This window comes from Blennius ocellaris (assembly GCF_963422515.1).
Source record: "Blennius ocellaris genome assembly, chromosome: 2".
Classification (NCBI taxonomy): domain Eukaryota; kingdom Metazoa; phylum Chordata; class Actinopteri; order Blenniiformes; family Blenniidae; genus Blennius; species Blennius ocellaris.
The window spans coordinates 12083306-12098221 of record NC_137651.1 but is presented as its reverse complement, the minus strand read 5'-3'; the positions used below and the strand labels follow the sequence as shown (position 1 = coordinate 12098221).

General features: G+C 42.7%; 1 protein-coding gene across 2 annotated transcripts in view; it reads left to right on the top strand.

Annotated features, from left to right (window-relative positions):
- schip1 (schwannomin interacting protein 1) overlaps nucleotides 1-14916 on the top strand; it is a gene marked incomplete at both ends in the record, with an annotated part of 239189 nt that overhangs the window by 189957 nt on the left and 34316 nt on the right. Inside the window, 2 exons of one of the 2 annotated variants that reach the window (XM_080503601.1) lie at nucleotides 9023-9269; nucleotides 11369-12157. In XM_080503601.1, coding sequence (XP_080359727.1) covers nucleotides 9258-9269; nucleotides 11369-12157 — 801 coding nt within the window. Of the gene's footprint in view, nucleotides 1-9022; nucleotides 9270-11368; nucleotides 12158-14916 lie in introns of those variants that run through there. The other variant, XM_080503600.1, reaches the window with a different exon arrangement.

Here is a 14916-nt window from a genome sequence, read left to right as displayed (position 1 = left end):
GCTAGATTAAACAAATTTTAAAAGTCAGAGTCCATCTTTATCAGGCGACAGACTGTACACTGCACGCTACACTGCAGCCTGGAACCCGACGTGCTTCCCATTTAAATGAATCTAATAGCTGTGAGTGCTTGTATATACATTGGACAAGATGTTGCTCTCACAATTCATTTCACACTTCGTTACCAGGAGAAATTGTTGGTCGGCTATACAGTATGGGTGGAAAAATCAATATATTACAGCAAGGTATTAGTGGTGCAATTCAATGCAAGCAGTGGGGTTCAACAGATTGGGTAAACACAATTACAAAAACATGATATGAAGGTGCATAGTTGTGCGTCATAGCACATGAACACATGCAGACACAAATGTGCACACATATGCATATAGTTTCCCCCGGAAATAAATAGCACAGAGAAATTCAAACGTGTCGCTTCTCTTTGTTACTCCAGTCATCAGTCACCCTTTGATCAGAATAGAGTAAATCATCATTGTGTTTGCGAAGGAGATTGATGGCAGGTCTCAATGGTTTGGCCACCCATTCTATTTAGAGCAGCCGGTCAGTCAGCCAGTTAAGATCCGACCTCTATTGTGGCCACCTGACATCTCTATTCATCATCACACGGTCTGTATCCTGCTGCTGCTGGCTAAAGGCACAAACTGCTTTGTGTGGCACTTTGTGTATTTGTTCCTGAAAATAAAAAAAAAGGGGGGGTGGGACAAAGATCTACGTCTGCAATATGATGATATATAGTGTGCGATGATACACATTTGTCAACTCTATCAGGTTTTGCCAACCTGTGTATTTGATGGTATCGCTGCTTTTAAAGGTTCAGTCTGTTTGACTTTGAGGGAACAAGCAGCAGAAATAAATGCAGCTCGAATCATTTTTCATTCTGGGTTATTTATCAAACATTGAGAATCACATTTATTTTCTTGTGTCATTGATTGTCATGTAGGGCTGTGCAATGACCAATAATGTAATACCTGCTTTTAATGTAATAACTGACATTTTTGAATGTGATAACATTTTACCAATAATATAATAATATATTACATAATTGGTGCAATACAGCATCATTTCAAAATGTATTGACTGTCGTCAGTAATGTGATAATACATATATATGGCTGCATTTATTAAGAATAATAGCGTTTTCCTGCATGCTTTGTGCAGTTTGTTTGTCTTCATATTCATTCATTGAGGATAGAAGCTCTGCGACACTCAATCGTTGTTGTAACACAAAATCTGTTTTGTTAGAATGTTGGCAAATTATTACATTATTGGCTGTTACAGAGTGTTTTAATTTGAGCTAAGTTAGTTTTGAGAACCGCACATGGTGATTGACTTGCTAAATGAATTGAACAATTATCAGTCATACTAATTATGATTGTCATAGTAGCATGGTGGTTAGTATTGTCACCTCACTGCATGAAGATCTTGGTTCAATTCATAGTGAAGGATTGTGTTTTCATATTTTCCAAAACGAATAACACTTTTTTTTAAGAAGCTTACTAGGAGGGAGAGCTCAACAAACAAACCAAAGTGCGAGTAAACTTTTTTTTTAAGTCAGTTCTATTAATGTTTTCTTTCTAAAGAGGGAGTGTGTCCTCTACCTCGCAGTTTGTCTGCACCACATTGGTAACATTTCAGTCCTGCAGACACTCGACCACATCTTTTCTTACATAGATGGAAGGAGGTTGTAACAAGAGCAAAATAGTATGCTCTACATTATGCAGCATTGTTGCTCGATGCCTTAAAAGCTTACGTGCTTTTAGCAGTGGTTATGGATCCTTCTGCTTAATGACACTATTGTATTTTGATAACATTTTGATGTTGTAGTCTAATGTGCTTTAATTCATTAGATATTTCATTTGCAGGAATACCAAAATAAAGACATAAGTTTATAATGAAATTAACACGAATATTCTGCCACACAGTCTATTGAAATGCATAGCCAAACATGAAACATGGTAGAGTTTTATATGTGTGAAACTGATTTTTTTTACTCAAATTGTTTTCATGTTTGACTCAGTCGGGTCAGGTGTGTTTCTTTGGGGGGGGGGGGGGTTGCATTTTATATTAAGTCGATTTGTGGTTCTTATTGTATGTGTTTTAATTAGGTTCCCTGTAAGTCTGTTTATTTTCATTCTGATATTTAGAGATAGAGAATTAAAGACTCTGGGCTATATGCATATTATGTGCTTCACAATCAGGAAAAAAAACCAACAAATTTTTCCTTTCATATGTTTCAGTTTAATTATTGCTTTCCTGCAAATTACTTTGTGTTCATTCGTTCACTATCACACTTCGCAGTGATTGTTTAAAGTGGAGGGTACACGGAGGAAATGGTTGTGCGACATGTGTAAAAACTTATTTCATGTTATTTTAGTAATCAGCCGTCATTACCAAAACAACACGAGACATCATAACCCAGGCATGTAGTTACAACATGAGGAGGCAACAGTCAGTTACAGTGTAGTCTGAAGTATGATACAAAGTCTACTTATGTATTGGCCAGAGCGAGAGCCGCAAGCTGGAGTCCAGTTTCAATGTAAAATAGCTACAACCTGCTGGCGAAAGACGGAGGAGCGTAGTGATACCTCTGGGCTAAATTACTTAAAAGAAAATTATTTTTTCAAATAGAAAACTGTTAATCCCTGTAATCCATTCATTCATTTATGCAAGGAAATGGATATGAGGGGGGAATTTGCATAATCCTGTTATCAAAAATGTTGATACGTAAGACTGAGAGATAGACAAAGAGAGGCCCAGCAATCTGTAAGCAGACTTTAAAGGATGAGAAAATGTAATTTCTGTTTTTCATTTAACCATAGCCGTCACTCTCCGAGAACCCCTGCATTGGTAATATATAACAAGTCGCAGGGCGCATGTGCTGAAGCTATGGGCAGACATTAGAAAAGTGTGAGTGCCACAAAGTATATACCAAAGTATAAAGATTTCCTTTCGTAACACCCTGAAGATCGCCTTCTTTATCTAAGAAAAAAAAGTCTTGACACTTAACGGGTTGTTGAGTCCATTGTGTTGCTTCTTTTAATCCCAGAGGGTCTCATAACCATGCTGGACATTTCCCATCTGCAGGTCTGGCCTTGTACCACAGTCATGTTTGTGATGCTTCATTTTCTGTCATCTGGTTCGCCCCACGTCTCATTTCAAGGTGAACTCCCTAACCCAGGCCCCGTGAAGAGAGAGGGAGAGGGGAGTGTGAGACCAAATTCTCCAAGGTCACTTTTGGTGTCTGTCCGTTGAAGTTGGTGAGTTTCTGACAAGGCAGAGACAGGTTCAATTTCTCACTGACTGTCAGAAGCTCCCTGTATTTTAAACGCTTTGTGAGACAGATATAAGCAGAGGAAGATGTTCCCTGACTTTCCAGTATTATCTGAGGGGCATTCTTTTCTCCAGCTTTATCTCTCTGTCAGTAATAGGGCTTCGGTGATTCCTGCCAGATATCTGCCACGGATGGACTGTTAGGCAGGCAGATAGTGCAAAGCTTCACCAGATACTGTAGATCTAAAACTGGCTGTTTTTTCCACACGGTTCTTCCCCTCAGTGATTGGTAAATCCCATTGAACATCACATTGACAGACAGCACACCTCTGCCTTGTATAAGGGGAGAAGAAAAATAATGCTGGAGGAGTGATGCACGTTGAACTTTCTTTGACCACCTGCTCAATCAAAAGTTAAGCACGAGTAATTTTTTTTTTCTTTCAGGTATGATGACAATATGTGTGAGAGATCTTTGATGTGAGCTCTGATCTCAGACATCTCCATCTGGCCCTCCTTTTCTCTTTGCTTGTTGCTGTGTTTATTGTTTTGTGGAGCAATTCAGCGAGGGGAAGGATGTCATGTCGAAACTGTTTTTGCCTTGACACTTGAGAAATGGAAGCTACAAAGGTCCGCGAACTCTGCGTATGTGCATGCGATTAAAGTAATATTGCCCTCCTGTTGACACATAATGATAAACGAATGGCCTGATGAACATTTGAACTCATGGTCCATGTCCTTGATCAAATATTTATCGCCCTAAATCAGTTTATTCTCTTTAAAGGCATTGAGCTGATTCTTCAACTCTTCACTTTATTTGACTATGACCGATTAATGCTTTGGGATTTGGGGAAGGAAAAGCAGAGAGGAATTGAAGTACTGATAAGAGAGTTGAAAGCAGTGGTGGGGAATGGAGTGGTAGCAATAGGCAAGACTCCTGCTGTCTCCTCTACAGGGAGATCCCTACTAGTGCTGTCCCTGCTGCAGCATAAGGAGAAGCTCAGCCAGGGGTCTTTGAAGTACTGCTCTGTTATTACATGGATGAACTCCTTTGTGCTGCTATTATACATTCAACGTACCATATCTGAAGGCAGCTCCCATTCTTCAAACAACTGCAAATCTAGATGGCGTCCAGCCGGCTGTACTGAGAGGGGAGAACGTTGGGAGTCGATTACAGATTCCTAAAATCTCTCTAGTACAACATGAGTCTTCTGTGTTTCCAAATATTTGGCTTACCGCTCAAGAGACGCAGACCCAATTCTTGATCAAAAGACTTGTTATACAAATGCCTCGGACTATCTTCTACCACTGCTGTGAATAGGATTGATTTATCACTGACATTGAACTTCCAGTATGTAAATTACTGCTTTAAGATGAAACAAAATACAGGATGAAGAAATCATGCCATGTTAGTGCTAACCGTTCTTCAGCTACAAAAAACACTGCAACTTCCATCTGCGTGTGTGTGTGTGTGTGTGTGTGTGTGTGTGTGTGTGTGTGTGTGTGTGTGTGTGTGTGTGTGTGTGTGTGTGTGTGCGTGTGCGTGTGTGTGCGTGCGCGCGCGCGCGCGCATAACAACTCATGCATGTGCAACACTGACTTCATCTAGCAAGAGCATTACATGAGTATGACAAAGCAAAATAAAAACTAGAACATCACTGACAGAGACCATGCACCTCTCCTATGAAGTCAATCATCAATTTTTCTTTGATAAAAAAATCTGCACCTGTTGGTAAATATGCCTGTATAACCATTAGTGAGACGACACTAAATGGTACCGGTGAATGAAATTGAAGGAGAAAACCGTTTTTGATCTTTAAATAGCAGTGGGGTTACTTTGAATAAAAGTGGTTACTTGGACAAGTAATTTATATGTGACAAATAATCATTATGGTAGTGTTGCAGTGACAGTGAGCTGAACAGTGTGGGCTGGTCTCGTGACTGATCCACTCATTACATTTAGTTGAAAAGGACTCAGTCATTTGGAGAAAGATGCTCAATAATCTGTATTTCAATGGTTCTAGAAAAAAAGTGATTTATGAACCTCTAACAAGGAGACAAATTGATAAGTAAAACAGTTGAGACACAGAGACAGCACGCAGACACATCCTTTATAGATATGGTGACGTTAATGTAATGTGAGTATTTTACATCTACTGGAGCCTCCAGTGGGAGGTGCCCAAAAAAACGAGACACCCCATGACTGTGCTTGCCTCGCCCCATCACCAATCACTGCAAAGCACAGCTGGCAACATTTCAGATTGGCTGAGAGCAGATCAACTGGCAGGTCGAATGTTGCAATTGTTATCACACTGCACCTCTGTTTAGCTCAGCCACCATTACAATAATGCAGCAGTCTGGTAATTAACTGAGTGAAGCATTAAATATGAATAAGTTTATTATTTTATTAATACACTTCCAGTAAAGACAGTGAGATCACTGCTGGTCTGGTTGGGGGAAGTGTGTAAGCCTTGCATGATCATCAGCTTTGTGACTATATTAAAGTTAAAATAAATTTTTGAAATGGGTTTTTTGGGGGTAAATTAGATTTTATTCTCTCCTCTGTTTTTCCCCATGATTGATTGAATAAAACACAAAACAGCTGAAATAAACCACCATAAAAAGAGATAGCATAAGTGAACTCACAATTATTTAAGGCTGCAAATTCATGATATTCATACTGTTTAAGTTTAAGTTTCAGTGGTATTACAGCAAGCCAATACTATATAATATTATTTGTCCATAACACACACTGTGGCATCATGTGGCCTTCTAACCATTGACCATCTTTAGAGACTTTTTAGGAGATGTTTTCAGATGCTCCATATTTAAGTGTTAATGAAGTGAATATTATCCATTCATCCAACTCGTGAGTCAAATTTGCTCTGAAATGACAAGGAATCTGACGAGTTTCTTATTTTCCTAAATAACAAATGAATAAATGAAAACCTGTCTTCCAACTAAACCTTCCTGTCAGAGGACATAAATGCAAATAACTGTACAACAGACAAGAAAAGGCAAAACATTGACTTATGGTGCAGTCACATTGAACTAAATGTTTATTACATGTATGTTAAAAATGTGCTGCAATATAAAGCTGCAGAACAGACAGGGTTTCTTTCGTGATTGATTATTCACGAGTTGGTTTCTGGAATAATTGATCTTCTGTGTAAGCTCACAAAAAGTCAATTTGGTGTTGTCTTTGAATTGTTCATCAGCAAATCATAAAATGCTTATAAGAAACCTGAATTTGTTTTCTTTCTGTGGGTCAATATGAGGAGATCATGAACATATTCACAAGCAGTTTCATCTTTGCTGACGTTCCAGTCAGAAGTGCATTGCTGTGAGACTGGCGGGCGGAAAGGAGGATTCTGATCATTATTGTTTTTAGCACTGTTGTCCTTCACTGCATTAGAAAGGTCTAAAGGACCTAAAGGACTAAAGGACTAAAGGACTCTTCTGATACTAATCCCATACAAAACTTGGAAGAATCATCCAATTTGAAATGAGCAATTTGTGATCTTAATTCCATAAATGAACTGTCTGATATTGAACTGACTGTTGATGTCCTGGCTGAACCACGTCACTGAATGTCAGAATTATTAATGCACCCACCAAGCTTAATGTGATTAAAGCAGGTAGAAGATGGACGATTTGCACATTCTGTATTGTTCAAGTATTATCGATACAGTTCTTGTGCTTCTTCATTGTGTCCACCTTTAAAAGAGATTGAAATCTTTTTCTGGAGTTCAACTCTGTGAATTGTTTGAACCCACTCTCGTGTGACTTGATCTTAACACAAACTGAAACTTTGACAGAAGCTAGAATTGTTGCAGAGATGTTGCACTGGATTGACCTTAATTGTACAGGTGTACCAATGTAATTTAGTGTCAGATGGACATGATGGCCTTTGTTTTAAATGTGTAAAGTCGAGCTGGAGGCTACATTTAATAGTTTTTTCTCTCTTTTTCAATAGGAGTATTTTTAATAATTCACCTTACGCTCTCTCTCTCTCTCTCTCTCTCTCTCTCTCTCTCTCTCTCTCTCTCTCTCTCTCTCTCCCTTCATCGCTCACTCGACCACGTGCAAGGTCAGTGGGTGCAGAAGGTTGGGCTTTAGTTTGTGTTTTGTCGTCGTCACTCCTCGGAGCGGCAGGCTGCGACACAGAGAGAGAGAGAGAGAGAGAGAGAGAGAGAGAGAGAGAGAGAGAGAGAGAGAGAGAGAGAGAGAGAGAGAGAGAGAGAGAGAGAGACGCCTGCCGTCACAGACACGCACTAGACTTGCCAGCCGGTGAGCTGCGCGTGGCGCTCACTTTTCACGTCTTGTTTTCCCGGGAAATAGCTGAGCGATAAAGGGCCGTGTCGAAGCAACCGAATCGTGCACGAGCCAGCACGCAGTATAAGTGGACGCACTTTACTCAGAGCCTATTTATTTCTCCAGCTGACGCTGGAGCGACGCGCGAGCAGGGCTGAACTGTTGGCCGGGCATCGCTCCGCGCGCGCCGCGGAGGAGACGCAAGAAGCAGCGCTGGGATTTTAACACCTCCACGTTTGTTTGTTTGTTTGTTTGTTTATTCATTTATTTATTTATTTATTTATAATCAGGACTCAGACTCATCCAGCTGGCTCTCCTCTGTGGACACACACATACACACACGCACGCACACACACAGAGAGCGATGACTCCAGTGAAATATCCCCCGGCTCTCTGTCATTTATCCGGTGAAGCCAGCAGACCCGCCGCCGCCCGCCCTTAGATTAGAATAAAGCCGCTGGAAAACGAGTCGGCACCGTCACCGTCGTCTCACTGCGAGGAGGATTCACACTTTACCATGTCTTGAGACGTGGAGGGCAAGCCTGCAAAGATGATGACAGTGAGTATGGGCTAGTTTAAATGACATGAGATGTGTGCTGCTTGTAGACCTCGGGTGTATTTAGCGGGGACTTTTGTTTTTTTTGTCCACTATTTGGTGTCCAGAATGTGGATCAGTCTGGTGCCGGTTGGAGTGGATGACATCCTCCATAATGGTTGTGAGGTTGGGCGTTTTTGGCTTTTTTTTTTTTCTTTTCTTTTTTTTGCCACTCGTGTTGTTGTTCCTTCGTGGACTTTTTAGGGGGAAACATTACATCATATGAGCAGCCTATGAATGACTGTGCAAATTGAAGACACGGCTGTGTAATATCTAAGTGTCCACACGTCTCCTGCGCCGTTTTAACCACATCCCCGTTTTTTTTGTTGTTTTAAATAGGCTGGATTATGTATCGCCAGGTGTGATCATGCCACTGTCACGCGTGTACTAAATGCCACTTTGGCGTGAGGTCGCTGGCTTGGTGAGGGACTGGGCGTGTGCGATAACGATGCCAGACCCTTTGCGAAGCCTCCAGGGAGAGAGACGCACAGAGTTGCGAGCATGGACGTAAATTAGACCCCCCCCCCCCCCCCGAAACCCCACCAGGCTGTGGGTGGAGGTCGGTGCAGCTGTCAATTTGCATGCATTTTTTGTTGTCCAAATCTAGGCTGTATGGTGTGCCTGCGCTTCGGTTAATCCCACAGCGGATCAGCTCCAGTCTTGCAGCGCCTTCCCCCTCCTCTCTCTCTCTCTCTCTCTTTCTCTCTAGCTCTCTCTCTCTCTGGCTCTCTCGTTCGCACTTTAAATGATTACACTGTGTTAATCTGACCGTCGTGTATTGACGTTGCAATATCTTGAAACCGAACGTTGTTTTTTTATTTTTTGGAGAAGGCTGCGCAAAACGGGGATAAACGCAGGAAAGGATCGGTGGCCGAGATTTGAAAAGCGATCGCCGCTTGGATACTCTAGTTTCTACTTAAGAGATCTTCCAAGGCTGGAGAGGAAAGCCCACCCGGTTCCTGAATCCGGTATTTTTTTTCCAGTCAGCCGGGCACTTTAAGGGTGACAAAGCCAACATGACAGGCTGCTTCTCACACCACAGAGGCTGGTGACCGTACTCTGGTTCATGAGCGCGTCGGTAAGACTGTTCGCCTCTCTGCACTGACACACTGAAACATTCATTACAGAAATGAGAGTTTATATGAAGGCTTTACAAATTATCTGATCGTCATGGGGTTTATTTTGCTGTAAAACCTAGATCTAGGCGATTTTAGGGTCTTCTGGTGATGTTTGGTGCCCTGAAGTCCTTCTTGTCTCTGATGGATATTTATTTCATGTCAGGAATCTTGGGCTTGTTGGAAATGGTCTCAGACGACTCCACTCAGTGGGATTGTGCATGCCCTTGACAATCTAACTGGCCTTAAGTCTGATTCAATCTGGAGACCAATACAAATGTGGACAACTTGCAAGTTGTCACGCCTCAGTCTATTCCATGATATTTTTATAAGAACATTTATTTAAGCAGATAATGCATGCGTTTAGTCTGAGTACTCCAGTTTCCTCTCCTGGTTCAAAGGCATGCGTGAATTCATGTCTCTAAATAGGCTGTGTGTGTGTGTGTGTGTGTGTGTGTGTGTGTGTGTGTGTGTGTGTGTGTGTGTGTGTGTGTGTGTGTGTGTGTGTGTGTGTGTGTGTGTGTGTGTGTGTGTGTGTGTGTGTGTGTGTGTGTGTGTGTGTGTGTGTTTAACTGCACCTTTATTTCTGTTTTTATTTCAGGCCCTAAGGCATTTTCTTTTACAAAAGTGGCTTCATGTTTATCAGCACTTTCTGTATCTAGTCTTCACGATGCTGAGTCACATTGCCTCCCTCATCATGGGTATTTTCTGCATGGTTCTGTGACGTCAACAGCCACTGTCTGCACAGGTGTGGTCACTAGCCAGAAGCCATGATAGCTTCTTATCCTTAACACTGAGTGTACACCGCGAGATATCATGTATAATGTGTTTTACCCGAAGGGACTACTAAGTAACCATAGTCTAAACCAGTGACCAGCTATTTTCTTTCTTTCTTTCTTTCTTTCTTTCTTTCTTTCTTTCTTTCTTTCTTTCTTTCTTTCTTTCTTTCTTTCTTTCTTTCTTTCTTTTTGACCAGCTCGAGATTATTTAATTTCCAACAGCAGCTCGTAGGATATGCCATTCTTTTTTTTCTTTTTTTTTTTGCCCTGAGAGAAACTTGGGTGGTTTTTGTTTTTCATTAAGTTTTCAACAGCAGTTAGGTTAGAATAGAATAGAATAGAATAGAATAGTTTTTAAAAGACAGTGTTTACAGCAGTGAAATGTTATGATTTGATAGCATGTGCCTGTCGAGAAAAGACTGAAACGAATGAGAAGGCTTGGGTGATACTGAGATTTGAGAACAACATTTACTGTGAAGTGACCAGTCAGGGGCTGATCAGGGCGTTGCAGGAAGAAACATTACAGGTCCGGGTTAGAGAGCAGCCCAGGACTTGTCTGTGCGTGTACCAGTTAATGTGCTGTGTGTTGCGTTGTCACTGTCACTCACTGTGAGCCCCCATAACACCCTGTTTTGTCTTTATGATGCTGTCCAGATGTAGCAGTAGGTGGTGGAACATTATTGTGACACATCCAGGCAACAAGGAGTCTCTATTCACTGCGTGTGTGTGTGTGTGTGTGTGTGTGTGTGTGTGTGTGTGTGTGTGTGTGTGTGTGTGTGTGTGTGTGTGTGTGTGTGTGTGTGTGTGTGTGTGTGTGTGTGTGTGTGTGTGTGTGTGTGTGTGTGTGTGTGTGTGTGTCAAGATTTCCACAGACACACACATACGAATGTATATTAACATTTTTCAAATACAGAATGAAATGATCTGTTAGCATGCTTTTGAGAGGGTAGAAGGTCCATAGCAGTGCATCTCAAGGGGAGAAAACTGCAGGTCCAACAAAGGCAGTGAATGCAGGATTTTGTGAATAAAGGAAGTTCCTGCGGGACAGGAAGTGTTTTTTTTTTGTGGTTGCCTGTCTCAAACCACAATACCAGTGTGACTAATCTAAGACTACACACTTCCCTAAATGGTCATTATATTTTCCTCTTTTTCCTTTCCCTTCTCTCCATTCACTCCCTCCAACTAAACATGAGGCTTTTGTTCCATGTATCACTGCCTCCTTGAAAAAGTTCCTCTCTCCTGCCCTCAGTCTCATTCCTTCTTTTCTTTCGTTTTTGTTGCAGGATTATCGGGAGGATGGCATGGACCTGGGGAGTGATGCATCCAGTCGCTCCAGCTCAGAGTCCAACTCCAACAAGGTTACACCTTGTTCCCCCTCTCTTGACTTGGCCACTTTGGAGGACTACAAATCCTCCCCCTCTCTGGACCTGGTCACATTGGATGACTACGAGGAGGATGAGGACTACCAAGAGTATAAGAAGAAGGTGATAGAAGAGTGGGAAAGTGAGTATGGGGAAGACTACACCTCCCCACAGCCTTCTGGTCAGGAGGAAGGCGGAGGAGGTGTTGTAAATGTTGACAGCACTGGCGATGAGTACGGGATGACCGTAAACAGTCGCAGCCTCGCAGAAGAGTTACAGGATGTGAAGACCACCCCGCCGCTGCCACCCCCGGGAGGGCGTACTGCCACCTCAGTTGCTGCCGCCCCAAATGAGCTGAAACAGAATGGCAATATGATTTTGCCCAGAAGTGACCACACCCCCGATGCGCCACAGGATGGCACAGGGACTCCCAAACCCAGTCATCGCAGCTCCAGCAAAGGCAGGGGGAGCCGCAGCAGTGGTGGGGGTGGTGGTGGTGGTGGAGGAGGCGGAGGAGGAGGAGGCAGAAGGGGGACTGGAGGACTGGTGCAAGGATACAGAGAGGAAGAGGGTGCAGAGGAAGAGCCTCTGCCCACCATGGACTGGGCTGCCTTAGAGAGACACCTGGCTGGGCTGCAGTGCAGAGAGCAGGAGAATCATAACCTCAACCACAACCAGAACCACAACTTGGGCAAGACGAACTACACCTCAGTGAGTGTGCAAAGATGTATTTGTTGATTTTCTGTTTTAAATTTTTGTTTGTTTGATTTTTTAGATTTTGAGCTTTTCTGTTTAGGTATGTCAAAGGTCTCCCTATACATGGAGTACTGATGCTATAATCCAACAGTTATCCATGTCAGATGGGCCCAGCAAACACGAGGTTAGGTTCACTGGAGTAAGGAAAAAGGATTAGTCGGCTAATGTAGCGCTAAGCTATCTGGGCCAGCTATTAACCCGACCATCACGGAAGTGTGCACAGCTGGAGGGAAGGAGAAACTGAGAAAAACAAGGTTTTAGTACATCTTACTCCAGATTCAAATACAGTATAAGTCACCAGGAAGCAAGCAGATTCAGAGAACCACTTTTAACTGTCACAGCTCAAGCGTATTAAAAACGAGACTAACGCAGTGCATAATCATTATGACTTGATGACTGTAGAGAGGCTTGTGGTGAAAATGTTTTGTTGTCCTGAGAGATTGGCATCAGCGTAAAGCAACTTCTCAAACTCTGGTGAGATAGTTTATTGTCAGTATGTGACACTTCTACCAGAAGAGGTCAGTGTTGCACTGACATTGTACAGAAAGCCTTTCATGTCAAGGGGGCGCCCTCAGCTCTGATGGCTGATTAAGATTCACTTGGAAATATATTACATCACTAAGTTTAAAGCATAGTCTCAACCATGAAGTGTGGTTATTTATTGTCTATGGCTCCGAAAGGCTGTACCTTCGTTATTTTTGGGAGGAGTAGGGGAAAAAAAGTCTTTCCAGCATTTGAAGTTTCATTGCAAATACTGGGCTATGTTAATGGCTTTAATAAGTTATGCTGAATGTCGAAGCTATATTGGTCTTTTCTATTGATATGCAAGCACTGAGATCTTTTCCTCAGTGCACAGGCACAATGGCTGCGGCCTGAGCTATTGTGAGTGTGTTGTGTGTCTTTGATTGTCTGTCCTGGAGCCCCCCCCCCCCCCCCCCCCCCCCCTGTCTCCCTGAGGCATGTGAGGAATGCAGCGGGAGATGTGGGGGGATGAGTGAAAGGAAAGAGGGGAGGAAAGGCCAGAAACAGGACCAAGCCATTCACAGCCACATGGCTCATGTGTGTGTGTGTCAGTGCTCATTACCTGCTGCCCATCTTCAAGAAGAGCTCTTCCTGGTATGCGTTACTATTGGGGAAGTCTGCTCTGGTGCTCTCTCTCTCTCTCTCTCTCTCTCTCACACACACCCTTGAGGCACCGGACTGTGATATAATTGACCTCGGCAGAATAAAAGCTCATGAAAGAGAGCCTCTCTCCACATGGAGCCCGTTATCTGGTGTGTGCACAAACACCTGGATATGATCCACATCATTGGTATATTCTTGGTCTCTGTGGGTGTCTTACATGTCCACACATCAATGTAGTTCTGTATAGTGTCTAATAGAGACAGAGCTGGTCTGCTGATAGCAGTACATCCACATCCAATTGTACCCCTCAACAGATATAAATGAAAGAGGCTTTTAGTGTTTGATAGTGCAGATAAGAAATTGGAATTAGATGTGTAATCCCACCTGAGCAGGGAGCACAGGTCATATACAGTATACTGTGGCACAGCATCATACCCTGGACCATCCAGCTCTTAATAATGTAAAAGCTACTCATGTGGATTCATGCAGAGCATATTTGATCATATCAGTTCAATATGTTAGTGACAATTTTAAACAAAATTGAACAATGTGGTTTCTTTAGTCTTTAGTCTTTTGGGCATCCACATGTGTCAATAAAGGATAGCATTGTTACTGGCCCTCCAGTAACCTGCAAAACAGAGCAAACCAATGGTCAAGTGGCAATTCAGAAAATACTCCCACAGGACATTTTTGGATTTCTTCTTGTTTCGTAGGTTATCTGGATGTCTCAGTTCAAATATGCCGGACTTGGGAAATACTGTGGAGAAATGGGGTCGGGTGCTTTTAAAATGTTGTTAAATATTTACAAATCCACCCAGCGAGACAGTGCGTGCGCTCGGAGGGGCGTGTCTGTCTGGGATGTTGCAGGGGTCCGATGGGACAGAGATATTCATGCTTCAGTGGAGCTTCAAAAGCTTCTGTACTTTCAGAACGATGGGACACAGTGATGCACACAGCTAATAATCTGTAGCACTTGCTAAGTGCCTGGAGACTGGATTAGATTGTCTGCAGTCCCGAGACTGCACACGAGTCTAAAAAAATTTTGGGTTTTTTAAGTTACACCTAATACACAGGTAGTCTTTATGTATATTGCATGTCCTCTGTCAGAAGTCCTTATTTGCATTGTCTGCAAGAGTCCAGAGTAATTGGCAGGTATGAGAGCACTTTATTACTGACTATTGAAGCCAGGGATGGAAAAAAACCTTTCGATAACAGGGAAGCACGTGTCATGCTAAACGTCCATCATCCCACATGTAGCTTCATTCCCAGCTCACTCTTGAATTATTGAGGTGGTCATATTGTTGCAGGTGTGTTTATTTAGGGTGTGGTTTCTGACTGCTGTAATCTCAGCTTCTGCTTCCAGGGAATGGGTGTGAGGAGGATATATAATGATGATTGGCATGGTGACCTGGTCTTACTCTGTTTCTAATGAACTTTGGAGGCGCGTGGCAGGGGCGTCCCTCGGGGACTATACATGCACCAGGAGTAACACTACCTCAAATCCCTCATTCCACTGCACGCCCCTCAGAGGTGAAGAATAATATTGTTCTTCCTATCCAGTCTTGAGGTTAAAATGGCAAAGCTGGGGT